The sequence below is a fragment of the Mustela erminea genome, chromosome X (assembly GCF_009829155.1).
Source record: "Mustela erminea isolate mMusErm1 chromosome X, mMusErm1.Pri, whole genome shotgun sequence".
Classification (NCBI taxonomy): domain Eukaryota; kingdom Metazoa; phylum Chordata; class Mammalia; order Carnivora; family Mustelidae; genus Mustela; species Mustela erminea.
This window is the reverse complement of record NC_045635.1, coordinates 59,725,293-59,743,078: the sequence shown is the minus strand read 5'-3', so window position 1 is coordinate 59,743,078 and position 17,786 is coordinate 59,725,293. Positions and strand designations below refer to the sequence as shown.

At 48.6% G+C, this 17,786-nt stretch overlaps 1 protein-coding gene across 2 annotated transcripts in view; it reads right to left on the bottom strand.

Moving 5' to 3' along the window:
- The window catches only part of NHSL2 (NHS like 2), a 263,702-nt gene that overhangs the window by 161,109 nt on the left and 84,807 nt on the right, over positions 1-17,786 (bottom strand). Inside the window, exon 1 of one of the 2 annotated variants that reach the window (XM_032331457.1) lies at positions 2,837-2,914. The exons of the other annotated variant lie outside the window; for it this stretch is intronic. Within the exon in view, the coding sequence (XP_032187348.1) occupies positions 2,837-2,900 (64 nt within the window). The 5' untranslated portion in view covers positions 2,901-2,914. Of the gene's footprint in view, positions 1-2,836; positions 2,915-17,786 lie in introns of those variants that run through there. 2 annotated transcript variants of the gene reach the window in all.

Genomic DNA, 17,786 nt, shown 5'->3' with positions numbered 1-17,786 from the left:
CCCTGGATCTCAGCTCCGGTCTTGATCTCAGGGTCATGAGTTCAGCCCCGCATTAGGCTCCACGGCCTGTAACAAAGCAGGTGCAGATCAAATAAAACACACCTGTGGATATTATTTACCATCTCTCCCACCACCAGTCACCAGTTTGAGACCTGTCCATAATGGCAGATGATAAAGCGTCAAACCAAGTGTTACTGACGGTAAGTCCCATAGGTGCTCAGAGGAGGACAAGAGTCCCTTGGGACAGTAAAATCTGGAAAGTTTCCCTCAAGGTGGCTGGATTCAGACAGGGCCCACGTGTGGGTGTGAATCTGAGAGGCAGAAGGGAGGGCATAACGCTGTCGTCAAGGATGGAGAAGGGGGAGATAAGAAGGCTGTGGTCAGAACTCAGAAGCAGCAAAGAGGGGCTTCTGGCTGCTATAAAGGCTTTGTGGGGGGCAGCTCCTGGCCATTGGCTGATGTCAGTGGAGGAGGTTTCGGGTCTGGGATCTCAGGGTGGCAAAAACTAGAGAAGGTGGAGGACTACTACTTAAAAAGAGTCTGATTCTGGGAAGCCAGTCAGAGAGCAATATTAAACACAGACAGTTAGATGCTTCATCCACGGGCGTGGGCAAGGAACATTTTAGTCAAGTCCCAGGGCTTTTCTAGAATACAGCCAATGTAAATGCCTGGGAGAAGAGCAAATAAATAGGGTGTGAGCCTGGGTGGTGGCCAGAAAGTGAGGCGTCAGTAAGAGCACAGGTAAAATATATGCCCAGGGGTAAAAGCCCCAGGGATTCTAAACCATTCTCCCCAGGGCTCTCTGGCAGGCTGGGAGACTAACAGAAGGAGAGAAGGTATCTTAGCCCCAAAGTGGAAAGCACAGGACGTGTGGCCTGTAGGTGCCAGGGAGAATGGTATCAGTCTTGCATTGGATTAGGCAACCGCTAAAACAAGAGGCAAGGTCATGGAAAAAGCACCACTTGTGTGGTGGATAGAATCATGGCCCCCCAAAGTCGTCCATGTCCCAAGTTGCCAGAGCCTATGAATATGTTAGAATAAATGGCAAAGTTTAGAAACAAAGGGTTTGCAGATGGAATTCAAGTGGCTAATCAGCTGACCCTGAGATGGGGGAGAGGAGCCTGCCCCTTCCAGGTGGGCTCAAGGTCACAATCAACAGATAAGGATCCCTATAAAAGGGGGGTAAGCCAGGCAGAGTCAAGATGCCAGATGGAGGGTCAGATGACTGAGATGTGAGAAGGACTCGACCAGCCATCACTGGTTTGGAAGATGGAAGAAGGGGAGAAAAGCCAAGCAATGCAGGCAGCGTCTAGAAGTGTCTAGAAGCAGGCAAGGAAGCAGATGTTCCCCCCTCGAACCTCCAGAAGGAATGCAGCCCTGCCCACACCTTGATTTCGGCCCAGTGATCCCCGTGTCAGACTTCTGACCTCCAGAACTGTAAGATCATAAATCTGTGTTGCTTTCAGCCACTACAGCAGCAGTAGGAAACCAATACAACGAGCTTTGGCTTCAGATGAAAGTAGGGTTTGATCCTGGCTCTATGCTGTACCAAGGACTTGCCCTTAGTCTGGTCACTTCACCTCTTGGAGCCTCAATATCCTCATAAACGGTGTCCATAGTACTTACACTTCACAGAGTTGAGATGAAAAGCAATTGAGATGATGAGCGGAAAAGACACAGCCCAGCAGCTGGGCACAGAGAAGGTGCCAGCAAAGTTCTTTTCTTTCCATCAGTGCATTTGAGGAAACAACGGGTTAATATTTGGGACCAGTGGTGTTTTGGTAAATGGTTAGCAACCGGCTCTCAAAAAAGAATGCCTATTTATTTATGTGCTATGTAAGAATGTGAAGCATAGAGTTTATGAATAATAATGAAATATACAATACTCTTTATTGCAAAATCCATATAGCGGCTTGATTTTCATATAATGTTTTCATTGATTTTGCTGAATTCTTTTCTTTAAGATTTTATTTATTCACTTGACAGAGAGAGAAGGAAAGAGAGAGAGCACAAGCAGGGGGAGCAGCAGCAGAGGGAGAAGCAGACTCCTCCATGAGGAGGGAGCCTGATGCAGGGCTGGATCCCATGACCCCTGGGACCATGACCCAAGTTGAACACAGACACTTAACTGACTGAGCCACCCAGGTGCCCCGATTTTGCTGAATTCTAATATCCATTGCCAATCTACAATTGAAAGAGAAGAACAAGTGTAGTTCCTACATGAATGGTGGTTGATATTTTCATTTATGTTAACAAGCAATAAGGGAAACAATGAAGCAGTGTTGGAACTTGACAAATTTATCAGTGATTTGAACAACTTCTTTGCTGAATCAGAGAATAGTTTCCAAGTATCAGAAGCATGCTTCCTCATTTTTTTGGTGTGTGCTATTCACAAAGCAACACACACTTACTCTTACACACAAATTAGTTTAACATACATTATTAACATTTTTCTCCGTCGCTTTCTTGAAGTCTAGACTGCAATGAACAAAACAAGAATCCAACCTCTCATTTGTAGCCTTCTCAGATTTCTGCAACACAAACACTTTCACTTTGGCCTATTTCAAGCTACCTATGTGACATCAGCAAACACGGAATGGGCAAAGATGTACATCATTCAGACGTAATGGATGTGAAGCAGCCTAAGGTCATAGATCATGGTAAACTCATTAGGAAGTAAACTAACAGGGAAGAACTAAAGTAAACTAATTATCTGAGTCCCAATAATAAATACTTATTATTCTTTTTAAGTAGAATTTATTTAATTGGAGGTTTATATCATTTAATATTTTTGTTTAATAGTTAATTTTTCATTTTGAGATAATTCCAGACTTACAAAAGAGTTGCAGAAGCAGTACAGAGAAGTCCTCATACTGATATCCTACATGATTATAAAACATTGATCAGGGGCGCCTGGGTGACTCAGTTGGTTAAGCATCTGCCTTCGGCTCAGGTCACGATTCTGTCGTCCTGGGATCGAGTCCTGTGTTGGGCTCCTTGCTCAGCAGGGAGCCAGCTTTGCCTTCTGCCTGCTGCTCCCCCTGGTTGTGCTCTCTCTCTGACAAATAAATAAATAAAGTCTTAAAAAACAACTTTGATTGAAACAGAGAAGTAAGCCTCAGTACATTAATTAATTAAAGTACAAAATTTATTTGGACTTCAGTTTTCCCACTAAAGTCTTTTTTCTGTTCTAGGATCCAATCTAGGGTCCTATGTTGCATTGAGTTGGTCATCTATTTGATAAAAAAGAAAATGTCCCTCATTGTTGGTTTGTCTTCTGTTGTCTCAAATAACTCAATTTTTAATGGTGGCTGTGTTTCACAATCAGCTCACGAGTTTCCTAAATATGTAACAATTGGTTCTCAAGAGCTACAACAAGCCGGCTCCATCCAGCTCCACACCACTACCTAGCGCACTCGAAGCAAAACTGATAATTCATTCGCTGTTTGATTGGGGTTTTGTTTTTTGTTTTTGTTTTTGTTTTCATTAATTCCACCAATATTTATTGAGCCCCCTCTAGGAGATAGGCTGGGGATGCGAAGATGACCAAAAAACAGTCCCTGCCACTGAGAAAATGACAGGCTAAGGATTTGACCTAACCGTAGCAGACAATGACCCTGGCGAGATCAAGGCTCTCATGGGGAAACAGAAAGTGCTGGAGCCCTCAGGTGGGAGGGACCGACCATGCGCCTCGGGAGGCTTCGAAGAGGAAGAAAAGGATGAGCAAGAGCCTTTATACGGTTTAACATTTTTTGTTTCGCAGCTAACTGAAGCAAGGGAAGCAAGGAGCTAAGGTGACCTGCGCACTGCCTTTTGATGTTTGAGGAGGAATGAGCCAGTCAGCTGAGGAGTGGAAGGAAAAACAGCCACCCAAGTATCCTTTCATTCGCTAAGGTGTCAATTCTGTCCTGGGCTCTGGGGATGCCCAAACCTGTAATGGACGAGGACACCCAAGTGTGACTAGGATCAGGACGGCACAAGACAGTGCCTGGACGGTGTTCGAGCAGGGGGCACGAGGACACTAGCCAGCCGCCTCCTCCCTGGGAGCGCAGAAGGCCGTCAGGAAGCTTTCGGCTGATGCCATCGTTTCACCCAGCGTAACTTAACAGCTTCGGCCAGAGGACAGAGGATTCCAGAAGCTTCCTACGCAAGCAGTACATGTGCACGGCCCCCTTCTCTCCAGCCCCTCACACCCACACCCCCATGTACAGACCCCTTAGGAGCTCCATTTGGCAATGATCCCCTGCCTTGGGCAGACAGCATATACATGCTCGCAAGATGAAGTATTACTGATACGGTATTGAAGACCAACTGAAGGCAAGGGCCCTCGATCTGAGACCCAAACCCCCAGAAGAGGTCCTGCGTCACTTCCTCACCCCCACAACATACACAGTGCAGCCATCCTCTATCCCACTGCACTGCTTTATTTTTTCCAGAGCATTTATTACTATTTGAAAGTATTGAAGCGTCTACTGGCTTCTGCCTGTCTCTTTCCACTAGACTCTCAGTTCCTCAAATGCTGAATCCTTGTCTATCTCGTCATCTGTACCTCCCCAGCTTGCTGCTCAGGGCTGGGCCCACAGGGGCAACAGGGCACTATTTGTGGAAGGGACAAGGGAATGGACAAGTGGGAGGGGGGGATGCTATTGGCTCAGATCTGAGGGCTGCCTTCATGACCCTCTGTGGCCCAAACTGTCTCCCTCGATTTTAAGTCTTTAGTACCACGACTCCAAACTTGAACCTTACACGGAGGAAGAAAACTGCCCTGTGGGAAATGCAGAGCGCTCCTCTTGGAACTGTTGTGAGAGCGTGAGAGACAACAACTACCAGTGTCGCACTCCCTAAGTATCAGTTCCCATTCGAAGCCCTTTATATATATTTCATAAAGAGTTGCCAAGTCTCTGCTAGGGGCCAGGCACTGTTTAGGCCTGAGGGATATGGCAGTAAGGTAAGACCAAAGTCTCTGCTTTGGAGGAATTTAAATATTAGCTCATTTAATTTAAAAACAACCTGAAGGGATGCCTGGGTGGCTCTGTCGGTTAAGCATCTGCCTGGGGCTCAGGTCATGATCCCAGGGTCTTAGGATCGAGTCCTGAGTCCAGCTCCTTGCTCAGTGGGGAGTCTGCTTCTCCTGCCTGCCGCTCCCCCTGCTTGTGCTCTCTTTAAAGAGTTAAAAAAACTTTAAAGAAAACCCTGAAGATGTAGATCTTGTGACTATTCCCATTTTAAAGACGAGAAAACTGAGGCACAGAGGCTAAGTAGCTTGTTCAAGATCCTACAGCTGTAGGATAGCAGAGCCAGGTAGTCTGGGCCCCGAGCCGGCATTCTTAACCACTAAGCTACCCAGGGTACAGTGAAGTGCTTGACAAACTGAATGACATCGACAAATTCGAGTTCCCATTATTCTGGGTGGGAGCACGGCACACTGTAGGGGCAGAAAAGAGATGGGGCCAGGGGCTCAGAGCGTGAATGGAATACAGTGGTCCTGGAGATGCCTTTAGCCCTTCTTGGGCCAGGAGAGTGCTGACAGAGCCGTGTCTCTGGGGGTCCTGCAGCCCCTTGCTGGAGACTACCAGACTTGGCTGACCCCTGGGAGGTACGGCTGCATAAAGGGGACCATAAGGCCTTCCTACCAGCTAGTGCGGACTTTGCTCTTCGTTGTTTTGTTTTGTTTTGCTAGAATCCATCCTGGTCTCCCCCTTCTACTGATTTATTGCCCTCATGGGGGCAGGAATCCTGCCCCACCACCCCCCTTCACATAGTCCTCCCATTTAGCCTTCTAGCCTGAGAGGACAAAGGAAAGTTTGGCCAACCCCCACTGGCCTTTTCTAGTTTTGTTTCCATTGGAACAAAGCACAGCTCACCCAGTGCTCTCTGATCTTTGGAATGAGAAAGGAAAATAGTTCATCATACGGAGTACCCCCCCCCCCACACACACCACCCCCATTGCTCACTGGACACCCAGATTCCTGGCAGGGCTGGGCGGGGAAGGCGCCTCCCTTCTGCTCAGCCCTCAGGGAGCTGGGGGGAGAGTGATGACTTCCATCTGGGCTGGCTCATTTTCTCCCCCTTTGGGCTCCACCTGCGGCCTGGATGGAACCGAGGGAAGAACTGAGTTCTTCCCTGCTGATTCTCTCCTGGCTCAGACTGCACCAATGAGCCTCCCAGACCACGGTCAGCAGATTTCCGAGGGGTTCCTGCAGAAAGAGGTGATGTGGGACCTTGGGCCAATTCCTTAACCCCTGCAAGACCCAGTGTTCTCCTCTGAAAAAAAATGTGTATAAGAATGCCTGCTTTGTACTGTTATTGTAAGAACTAAAACTTGAAGTGAAAAATGCTTGAAGAACGCGAGGCCCCAACTAGACTGGGTAGCAGAGTTTGGTCTGGGATAGAAGACAAGAATCATTCCAGAGACGGACCCACCTGCATAGTAGGTGTGGTAGAAGGAGCTGCTCTGGAAACTGGGGTAGGACATTATCCCACTGTGGGTCTCTAATAGGCCTCTGCCCTGCACCAGGCTTTTGAACCAGAGCCAGGCACACGCCAGAGAACACAACAGGCTCAGTTGAAGGTACATGATGGGCAGCCTTCTCCCTCCCCACCTCCCACCAGGTTGAAAATAAGATGGCATGTTGGAGGAGGTCAGGGAAGAAAATGAGAATGACAGGGTTGAGGACCTCTGCCCTCATGCCCACAAGGCCTGAGTGGCAACCCCAGTTGGCCAGGCCCTCACCTTGCCCCATACAGATCATCACATCTCATCTCTCACCTGATAAATGAGCAAACGGAGGATCAGTGAGCGGAAGGAACTGGCTCAAGGTCACCCTGGCGAGACCCACTAACTCCTACGGTCCAGTGGGCTCTCTGCTTCCAATTGACAGCCTGCCGCTGAGAATCCCAGGTCGTATGGCCCAGAAATGAACCGGGACAACCTCACGGGTCCTCACAGTCGACCTGTTTCTTTAGTTAGTCCTAAGCGAGTGCCTACTATGCGCCAGGACCTCTTCTATGCGCTAGGAATATAGCATGGGCAAAAAAAGACCAAAATTCCCGTTCTCATGAAGTTTTAAATTCTGGTGGAGGGAGACAGAGAACAAATAAAATAACTGAGTACAACTATAGTACGTTAGAAGGCGATGTCTGGTTTAGAGAAAAATGAAACAATAGAGGGGCTCAGGAGACCAGCAGAACTGGGGTGCTGTTTTAGAATAGGACAAAGGAGGCTTCATTAAGAAGGTGATACTTGAGCCGAGATCTGACTGAAGTGAGGGAGTGAACCACAAAGACATGCGGAGGAAATTATTTCTAGGCAGAGAGAACTGCAGATGCAAAGCCCCTGAGGTTGTTTGGGGAACAGCAAGGAGGCCAGTGTGGCTGGAGTAGAGTGAGCGAGAGGGACAGTGATCAGATATAAGGTTGGACAGGTCATGCGTAGGGTGCAGATCATGTAGGGCTCTGTGGGCCACTGTAAGGACTTTGGCTTTGGGTCTGAAATAGAGAACCATGAGAAGGCATCGGCAGGGGCAGGACATGACCTGACTCGTGTTTCATCAGGATCACTCAGGCTGCTGTGTCGAGAGCAGACTGTAGAGGATCCAAGATGTACTAATTTGATAGCACAGGGAGACCTCGTTGGAGACTTGCAAATATCCAGGGGAGAGAAGATGGTGGCATGGACCATGGACTTGGTAACAAATGGCTTGCTTCTGGATATTATGAAGGGGAAAACAATGTGATATGCTAATGGAGTAGACACAGAATATGAGAAAAAAAGAGGAGTCGAGAATGACTTTGAGGTTTAAGTCCTGAGCAATTAGAAAGCTGGGGATGCTGGGGCACCTGAGTGGCTCAGTCAGTTAAGCGTCTGCCTTTGGCTCAGGTCATGATCCCAGGATCCTGGGATGGAGTGCAGCATCAGGCTCCCTGCTCAGCGGGGAGCCTGCTTCTCCCTCTCATTCTGCTGCTGTTGCTCTCTCTCAAATAAATAAAGAAAATCTTTAAAAAAAAAAAGTTGGGGATGCCATTAGCTGGGCTGGGGGAAACTGCAGGAGTGGCAGGTTTCTCTGGGGGGACAGTCAGAAATGTGCCTTTCAACATGGCAAGTCGGAGATGCCTATGAGACACCCAAGTGGGTGCCTGTGAAAGCCAACCCCCACTCACCCCATGACAGAGCAAGTGGAATTCCCTAGGAACACCAGAAGCAGCAGCCCTACACATCCCAACCCACCCCGATCACCCAGTGGTTCAGCAGGTGCCGAGTTAGCAGGCCCTGGCGCTGGGGATACGGCTCCCTTCTAGCCACCCAGTTATCAGTCTCTGGCCCCTCTTGTCTGCCTCACACACGCAGGCTCCAGTTAGGGCCTTCCAAACCCGAGGTCGGCTGCATCACTCTCCTGCTGCAAGCCTCAGCTGGCTTCCCACTGCCTCTAGGGTAAAGACCAACATCCCAAGCATGGGCCCTCCAGCCCTAAATGATCCGCTCTGTTTCCTGCCACTCCTAGGAGACACATCAGTCGCCAGGGCCAGAGTGGGCCCTCCATAGCCATAATTCTCAAGGGTCTGCTCTTGGGCCTCCCTGGGCTAGAAAAGGACCACTAGGGAAAAACTGCCCTCAGCTTGGTTTACTCTGTTGTCTTCTCCAGTACCTGGGCAGGCCACCCCCTCTTACCGGAAGCCTGCCTTCCTTAGCTTTTACACACTCACACAGAGGGAGCCTCCCTCAGGGAACTCTGGAGACTTTGCACATTTGCACATTCAAGAGTCGCTATCTGGTCTCCCATCTCTCCCCACCCCCCAGCTCTGGACTAGTTGCTCCCCTAGGACAGAGGTTGTTTCTTATTTATTCATCTCTGTAACCCCAGAACAGCCCTTGCCAAAGTATTCAATACAGTTTTATTGAATGAATGAATGAATGAACAAATGGATGAATGAATGAACGGATGGATGAGTGAGCAAGTGAATGGTCTGACATGCTACAAGAGAGATACAAAAGGATCACATTAGTATTTTGTGGGGTCAGAGAGGATCACAGAGATGCCCTTTAAGCTGGGTCAGGAAGGTCAGCCAAGATTTTAGCAGGGAAAAAAAAAGAATTCTCAGGGACATGCAGCTAAATTTTGCTTCTCACATGGGTCACAAACTAGCCGCCAGGAGGCTGAAATATGGTTTGCAGATGTGCCTGGTCCGGCCATTTTTTTGGCCCGTGCAGTGTTTTCAGAAGTACCATGAAGAGAGAGGCGTTGTGCTTTGTCACACCATGAGTTGTCCTACACCTAGCGAACTCTCATCCTCATGTTACCTGCCAAGGGCAGGTTTGGCCAGAGAGGCCCTGCACGCATATGAGTTGGCCTCCTCTGATCAGGGAACCCCAGTGTCTGCTCACTGGCCCAAATTCCTATTGCTAGGGGGAAAACAAACTCAGCTCATTCAGGCAGAGCCCACATGCCACGTAAGCAGCGTGGCCAGGCCAGGCAGGCTGGTTAGGGCCATGAGGATGAAGGCCCAAAGGCCTGCCAATCGCAGGACCATCATTTCTACCTCAGATTCTCCAACGTGTGCAAGAGCTCTCCTCACAAGGGCAGGAGGGGACACAGCTGCAGAGCCCAGGCCAGGGCTTGGCTGGCCCTGTCCCCCAGTTACTCCAAACAGAGAGAACACAGCAACCCCAGAATTTCCTCCGGGGCTTCTGCCCTGGCAGGGAATTGCATTTCAGGAAGAAGCCTCGCTGTGTGATGATGATGATGAGGCCCTTGGTGGAACGGCACACCCAGGTGTGGGTGTGCGAGCTGAGGCCCAGCCTTCTTCCCTCTACCTGACCTGCGAAGGGGCTGAGCTTCTGGGACACTCCAGGGAGCTGAGTGTGCCACGGACGGCACAGCCCACCAGATGGAATGCCACGGCTTTTAGAGCAGGTGCGGAGCCCCTCCGATGCGGTCAAGTGCTGCCAGGCAGCGGCTCAGCTGGCTACGTGGGGATGAAAGTGAGAGCACCCCACTCTGAACCTATTCAGCAGACACCGTGGGGGGAAGGGCTCCTGTGGCTTGCTTGCTTCTGTGGCTACCAAGACATCCTGGCTTCCACCTGCACGCAAGAAACCCACCACAGCCAACAGCTGCTTCTGCCAGGCCCCCAGCCGTGTCAGCAACATCTGTGTAACACACAACACAGCCACAGGCACACCAGCCCCCGTGTCACGTTCCCCTGCACGTGTTCAGCCTTCAGTCCTGGCTACATCTGAGCCCCCAGGGCAGCCAGCTTCAGGCGCCCCTCAGCAGCTGTACCCACTTCCACTTCCACGAGCAGGCATGCCCACTTCTCCTTGCACATGCCACACGTTGGAGGCTCTCACCCCACACCTTGTTGACCTGAGTTGGTTGGAGTGGTGCCAAGGAAATCAACAACACATGCCCAAAACCTAAAACGATGCTTCGAAGGCTCTGAAGTGTGTTCCATCAAGTTTCTTTGGAAAAGTGTCCCTGCTGCATTCTCTTTGGGTTCAATAGACAGTACGAGGGATCTGTCTCCCTGAATTCATGAGCTGCTGAGCAGCACAGGGCAGAACGGCACAGAATCGATCCCTTTCACCCCAGGAAGCTCCCTAGAGTTGTCCCAGATACATGAAACAGTATCTGTCTTCTCCCCTCTGCCTCCCTCATCCTCCCCTGCCCCGTCCCAGATGGTCACGACAGCTACAGATGGGGTGGATTTGCCATGTGTGTCCCCTAACTGAATGAATAGCCCCTCTACACCCTCCACACTGAGCCTGGGGGGCTGTCAGCGGTTTTACCCAGGGACCATGCCCACTGCTGGGCCCACACCCCCACACCCCCACACCAGCCCTCTGCCCGACTCTCAGTACCTTTCACCCAGATGCTGCCCAAACGCGTGGGATTCCAGTGCTGTCCCAGCTGGGCCAGTGCCTTCCAGCAGTGGTTGTTTTTCTAGCATCCCCTGGGGGACCGGGCCTAGCCAGCCTGTGGCCAGGCAGATTTGCAGCTCATGTGGCCCTTGGGACTGGCGACTGCAAAGGAACCCGGTGGTGAGAACGCCATTCTTTTTTTTTTTTTTTTAAGATTTTGTTTATTTATTTGACAGACAGAGATTACATGTAGGCAGAGAGGTAGGCAGAGAGAGAGGAGGAAGCAGGCTCCCCACTGAGCAGAGAGCCCAATGAGGGGCTCGATCCCAGGACCCTGAGATCACGACCTGAGCTGAAGGCAGAGGCTTAACCCACTGAGCCACCCAGGCGCCCCCGCCATTCTTGACCTTCCCTGGCCACCCCATGCTTCTCAGTGGAGTTTCACTGTGGACTGGGTGGCAGAGAGCCAGGCGGAGAGCGAGGGAGCAAATGCTTGCTAGTACACACTCCACATTCAGCACTTTGTCCTGGAGAGGACCCTGCCAGGCAACATGGGCTAAATTCATACTTTGTGCCTGCAGCCAACACCCCCTGTGTACGCCCTGCTGGCTACCAATGGGTATGCGGTGCCGGGGTCTTTCTAGGCCCTAAGTGGGCCCCGCTTGCACTGGGCTGTGCGCAGATGATAACTTTCAATGGCATGCCATCTCTGCAGCGGACTGCCAAAGCCAGGAATACTAAGGGCACACACCACTGTTCTTTCCTGTCCTGTCTGAGGAGGGCAGAGCCAGTCAGGCCTGGCTGCTGTGTGTTAGACAACATTGGAAACCACTTAAGCAAAGCAATGGTAGTTTTCACTTCAAAGCAGGTCAGACAGAGAATCCCTACCTCCCCAGGTGTTGAAAGGTGCCGAAACACCACCTAATCCAAGGGCCACAAATGTAAATGCCTTTAGGCACCAAGCAGCTAATGAAAATGAGAGGGAAGGGGAGCTGTGAGCAGTTGGGGGAGGGGCTGCCGATCTACAGCACACAGGCCTTAAAAAAAAGGCATTTAGGATCATTCTAAGGAGCCACCCAAAAATGCATGTCTTCAGGCCCTTAGGGCTCTTAGGGCCTAAGAACTATAAATTTGGGATTGCTGTTGGAATGTCGTGCAATACAGAGGAAAGGATTTACCCAAGGTCACCCAACCGGTCAGTGAAAGAGACCCCTCCCTACCTATCTGGCAGAACCAGTCCCAGGATATCCTCAATCTGGTTCATTCTTTCCTTCCTTCAGCCGACAGGTTGAGACCCCACCCCCCAATATCCTAGGCATCCTCCTGGACTCTCAGGGCCCCAGCAGTGAACCAGACATGCTCTTGATCTTCAAGGAAGTCTCAATTCAGTAGGGAAGTGGCAAGAACTAAGCTTGGAAATCGAGTTGGCAAGCGGGCAATGTGGAGCCTTGAATGCCAAGCTGAGGCACCTCGATTCCATGCTGTAAGCAGCAGAGGAGCCTTGGGCAAATTATGAGCGGGTCTCAGAAAGCTGTTTTGTCAGAAGACTCATCCAGCAGTCGTGACACAATGGAGCAAGCCAGGACAGCAGGATGGGAGGCGTCACTGGAGGCACAAAGAGTGGCTAATCCAATACTCTAGACCTGAGGTCATGAGGTCAGAGGTCACTAAGAAGAGAAGGCAAAGGTTGAATGTGTAAGACACTGCAAATCAGTAGGGTAAGGCTTCTAGGGGTATGTGCCTATGTGTGAGTGTATCTATGTGTGTGTATGTCCGTATGTGTATATGTAAACGGGCCTGGAATGAAGGAGATGCATTGGCGAGAGACAAGAGGAGAGAAAAATCAAGATGACTCCAAAATGGTGTGGATGGCTGGAATACCAATAGAGAGGAAGAAACCCGGGGACCTGAGCTGGGGGAGATTGGGTGGGTGAAGATGTCCAAATGTCTCTCTACTACAACGCATGGTCTAAAGACCAATAAAAAGAATCTGGGATTGTCTGTTTAGTGCTATTATAGCCTCTCCATCCCCAGTATGGAAAATTGAGCCAGGGCCTCCTGACCTCTCGACTCTTCCATATGCCCGGAAGTGACCTCTGGGGAAATCCCACTTGGTGCCTCTGGTTGCAATGGTCCAACGATTTAACAAATACTAATCAAATAAATAACAAAAATACATTCTCCACCCCCGGCCTCTTTCTGTCCCTCATTCTGAAACAGCTCTGTGGGAAAGTCAGTTTGGGAATTTCCCACATGTGTCCATGACCGCAACACTGGAGCAGTGGTCTGAGTCAGCTACAACCTTCAAAATTCTGCATTCACTTCTCATATCAAAGGCAGAGTGCTGGCTGGAAGAGCCCTAATGATGCCATAACATCAGCTCTGGGGCTACCCGAGACTTCTATGCCAGCCTCCAAAGGCCCGGGCGGCCAGGTAGAGAGAGTGCACAGGGCACATGACTGACCCATCAAGTCCATCCAAATGATCCACTAGCCTCACACACCCCACAGGGATGACCCATTTGCCTTCCATTCATTGCCTCCACAGCTGCCCATTTCCTACCTCTGGGAAGAGACAGCAGCATCAGTGAACAAGCCAGAACCCAAAATAGACGAGTGCTTCCAGTCCAAGCATTGACCACAGAAAGTGGACTGGAAAACCTAGAGGTAAAGCTGAAGCCGAAGGATGGGTGGGCTCTGGAGAAAAGAGTAGGAGCTCTGGGTTCAGCCCGCAGCTTGGCTTCCAACCAGGTCTGGCCATAGATTTCTCATGTGTAAAATTGAAGTTACGGGGTGTCTGGGTGGCTTAGTCAGTTAACATCTGTCTTTGGCTCAGGTCATGATCCTGGAGTCCTGGGATCAAGCCCTGCGTCAGGCTCCCTGCTTGGCAGGAAGCCTGCTTCTCCCTCTCCTACTCTCCTCTGCTTGTGTTCCCTCTCTCCCTGTGTCTCTCTCTGTCAAATAAATAAGTAAAATCTTAAAAAAAATAAAATTTTGATTATGAACTCCCTTTTAGGGTTACTCTGAGGATTACATGCGATGCTGTATGCACAGTTCCTGGCACATAGTAAATGCTCAATAAAATTTTGTTTCATCTTTCATTGCTTCTGCTTTTGAAGGTGAGGTCTTTTTTAATAACGACCAGCTGTTGGACAGAATATCACCTAGTAGGAGGGATGAGTGGGGAGGAGAGCCGAGGGGAAAGGAAAGAGTGCCAACATCTCATTTTACCAAGCGGGGATTAAAAAAGTGCCCCCAGTAATTGATGAAACAAAAACATAAAGGTGCTTGGTACGTTGCAAAAGCTATGAAAATAATTACTAAAGGGATAAGAAAGTGGCGACACAGTCACATAATTGTGAGGCGTCCTCGACCAGCTTAATAGGAAGTCAAGAGAGAACTTCCAATTACAGTAAGTTCAGCGACATCCGTTTTCTCATACCCGTAACAAGGAAAAGAAAGAAGAAAAGAAGAAGGGGGACACACTTCTTCCTTGTTATGAGCGCTCTTGAGATTTACTCTTAGCGGCCTTCCTCCGGCCACGCTCCCCGCGTGCTGCGTTCCGTCCCTCGTGCTTCTTTGTCTTGTACCTGGAAGTCTGTGCCTTTTCACCACCTCCCTCCAACTTCCCCCCTCTCTCCCCGCCTCTGGTCACCACCAGTCTGATCTCTGCTTCTGCGAGTTTGGTTGTTTTTGTTGTGAGATTCCACATAGGAGTGAAATCAGATGGTCTGCGCCTCTCTCGTCTTTCTCGGTCTGACTTCTGTCACGGAGCATAATGCCCTCGAGCTCCATCCACATTGTCGCAAAATGGCAGGATTTCCTCATTTGTTTTTACTGCCGGTCATGGTCTGTCGTCTGTCGTGGATGCATCTCCCAGCTTCTTGGCCCACCCACCCACTGATGGACCCCGAGGGTGTTCCCATGTCTTGGCTATTGCGGATAACGCTGCTATGAACATGGGGGTGCAGATCTTTTCGAGTTAGTGTTTTTGTTTCCTTTGGATATATTCCCAGAAGTGGAATTCATGGATCATAGTGCAGTTCTATTTTTAATTTTTTGAGGATCCTCCATACTGTTATCCTGCGTGGCAGTGCCAATATACATTCCCACCAAGAGGACACGAGGGTTCCCTTCTGTCCACGTCCTCGCCAACACTCGTTATCTCTTGTCATTTTGACGACGGTCACCCTAACAGGGTTGAGGTGATATCTCATTGTAGTTTTAATTTGCATTTCCCTGATGATTAATGATGTTGAATATCTTTTCATTAACCTGTTGGCCTCCCACATATCTTCTTTGGGGGAAATGTCTATTCCAGTCCTTCGCCCAGTTTCTAATTAGGTTATTTGGCTTTTTGGCTATTAAATTGTAAGAGTTTTTTAAATATGTTTTGAATATTAACTCCTTATTAGATACATAGTTTGTAAATACAGTCCATTTTGTAAGTTGTCTTTTCACTTTGTTGGTGGTCAGGTGGTTCTTTTCTCCTTCCGTTTATTTTATTTTATTTTATTTTTATTGCTTTATTTGAAAGAGAGAAAGACAGTGACAAAGATAGCAACAGAGAGCACAAGTGAGGGGGAGAGGGAGAAGCAGGCTCCTGCTGAGCACGGAGCCCGACATGGGACTCGATCCCAGGATCCTGGGATCATGACCTGAGCCAAAGGCAGACACTTAACCAACTGAGCCTCCCAGGTGCCCCCCCCCATTTTTTAAACAGTTTTATTGAGATATAATTCACAATATGATACAATTCAACCAATCAGGCAATTTAATGGCTTTTAGCATATTCAGAGTTGTGTGCATCCTCACAGTCAACTTTAGAACATTTTCATCACCCCTCAAAAGAAACCTCATACCCATTAGTTCCCTATTCCACCTCCCTCACAGCCTCTGGAAAACACAAATATATTTTCTATCTCTGTGAATTTGCCTATGGAACCATAGACTGCATGGGATTTGGCCTCTGGCTTCTTTCCCTTAGCACAATGTTTCCAATGCTCATCCGTGTTGTAGCATGTATCTGTACCTCATTCTTTTTTATGGCTGAGTAATATTCCAGTGTATGGTTCTGGATATACTATATTATTTTATTCTGCTCACATGCTGAAAGACATTTCCGTCTGTTGGTTACGGTGAATAGTGCTCCTATGAACATTGTACATGCTTGTATGTGGATGTTATCTTTCCATTTCTGTTGGGTAGAAACCTACAAGTGGAATTGCTGGGTCATATGGGAACCCGGATCAGATTCTTAATCTTTTGACAAATTGCCAGATGGTTTTCCAAAGTGGCTGCACCATTTTACATTCCCAGCAGCAGCATACGGGGGTTCCAATTGTTCCACATCCCAGCAAACACTGGTTTTGTTCCCCATTTTTTACTTCAGATATCTTATTAGGTGTGAAGTGGTATCTGGTGGCTTTGACTTGCACTTCCCTCATGGCTAATGATGCTGCGCACCTTTTCATGTGCTGGTTGGCCATTTGTACATCTTCTTTGGAGAGTCATCTCTTCAGATCCTTTGCCCAATTTAAAATTGGGTTCTTTGTTCTTTCTTTATTGAGTTGGAAGAGTTCTTTTTTTTTTCTTAGTTGTAAAGAGTACTTTATGTATTCTGGATACAAGTCTCTTATCAGCATATGATGTACAAAAGTTTTCTCCCATTCTGTGGGTTGTCTATTTACTTTCCTGGTAGTGTCCTTTGAAAGGCAAGCATTTTTTACCTTCAATAAAGTTCAATTTACCTATTTGTTCTTTTGCCACTTGTGCCTTTGGTGTCATAGCTAAGAAACCATTGCCTAATCCAAGGTCATGAAGATTTATACCTACACTTTCTTTTAAGAATTTTAGTATTAGCTCTTACATTTAAGTCTTTGATCCGTTTTTGAGTTAATTTCTGTATATGGTATGTGCTTAGGGGTCAGACTTCATTTTTTTTTTTTGAATGAGGATTCTTCCTTTTTATTTTCAAGGGCAACACCCAAGTGGAAAACTGGGTCTAGGCAAAATGTGACCTATGATAATTACAAATATCATCAATTAGCTCTCCATGAGGTGTTAATATATGCTAGCTCTTATTTCCACAGCAACACGTCAAGGTAGACCCTCATACAATTCTCATTTCCCAGGTGATAGAAGTGAGATGGATTAACTTGTCTTACACTGCACAAGGGGCAAGAGGCAGGGGGAGGGTTGGTATTGGGCCCACCTGTCTCCTAGACTCCCAGTGCTGCACCGGGCTGAAGTGGATGTCATTCTGTTCACTGTTCTCTTCCTGTCAACCTGTCCACACACACACACACACACACACACACACACACATACACACAACACATGCACGCATGTGTGTGCATGCACATGTGCAAACACACACACACACACAATCTGGAATGTAATGCCTGCTTGGGATATGTTGGTCGAATGACTAGATAAACACAGGTTGTTGACAACAGTTGATACTACATAGGATGCAATCCCAGGGTAGGCTAAAATGTTCCAGAGCAAACTGGCAATAAAAAAGGAGCAGTAACCTCAGCACTGAGTGATGAAAGTACCAGCAGCTTCTGGTCCAATGTCGGGGTGCCGTTCCATTCTCCTGGACTGAGTTAAATGCCTATTTTGGAAACCTCTTTCTTCCACCCCACACAGAGTGAAGTTAAAGATCTGTAGTGGTTTGTGGGGCCTGGCAATCCATGGGGATTATCTGTGAAGTGGTTCTAAACAGAGTCCTGGCACCAAATGAGGGCTCCAGAGATGGGGCTCAGTATAAAGCACTGAAAGGCAGCGGGTAGCAGGGCCAAGGGAGGATCTGATAGCAGTCCAAGAGTCCCCTGTAAGGGACAGCACTCTAATCAGAGGCAGAGAATGCATGGGCACTTGACAATTGGCTTGGAAAGGAAAACCGAAAAGAAAAATTTAAGAGG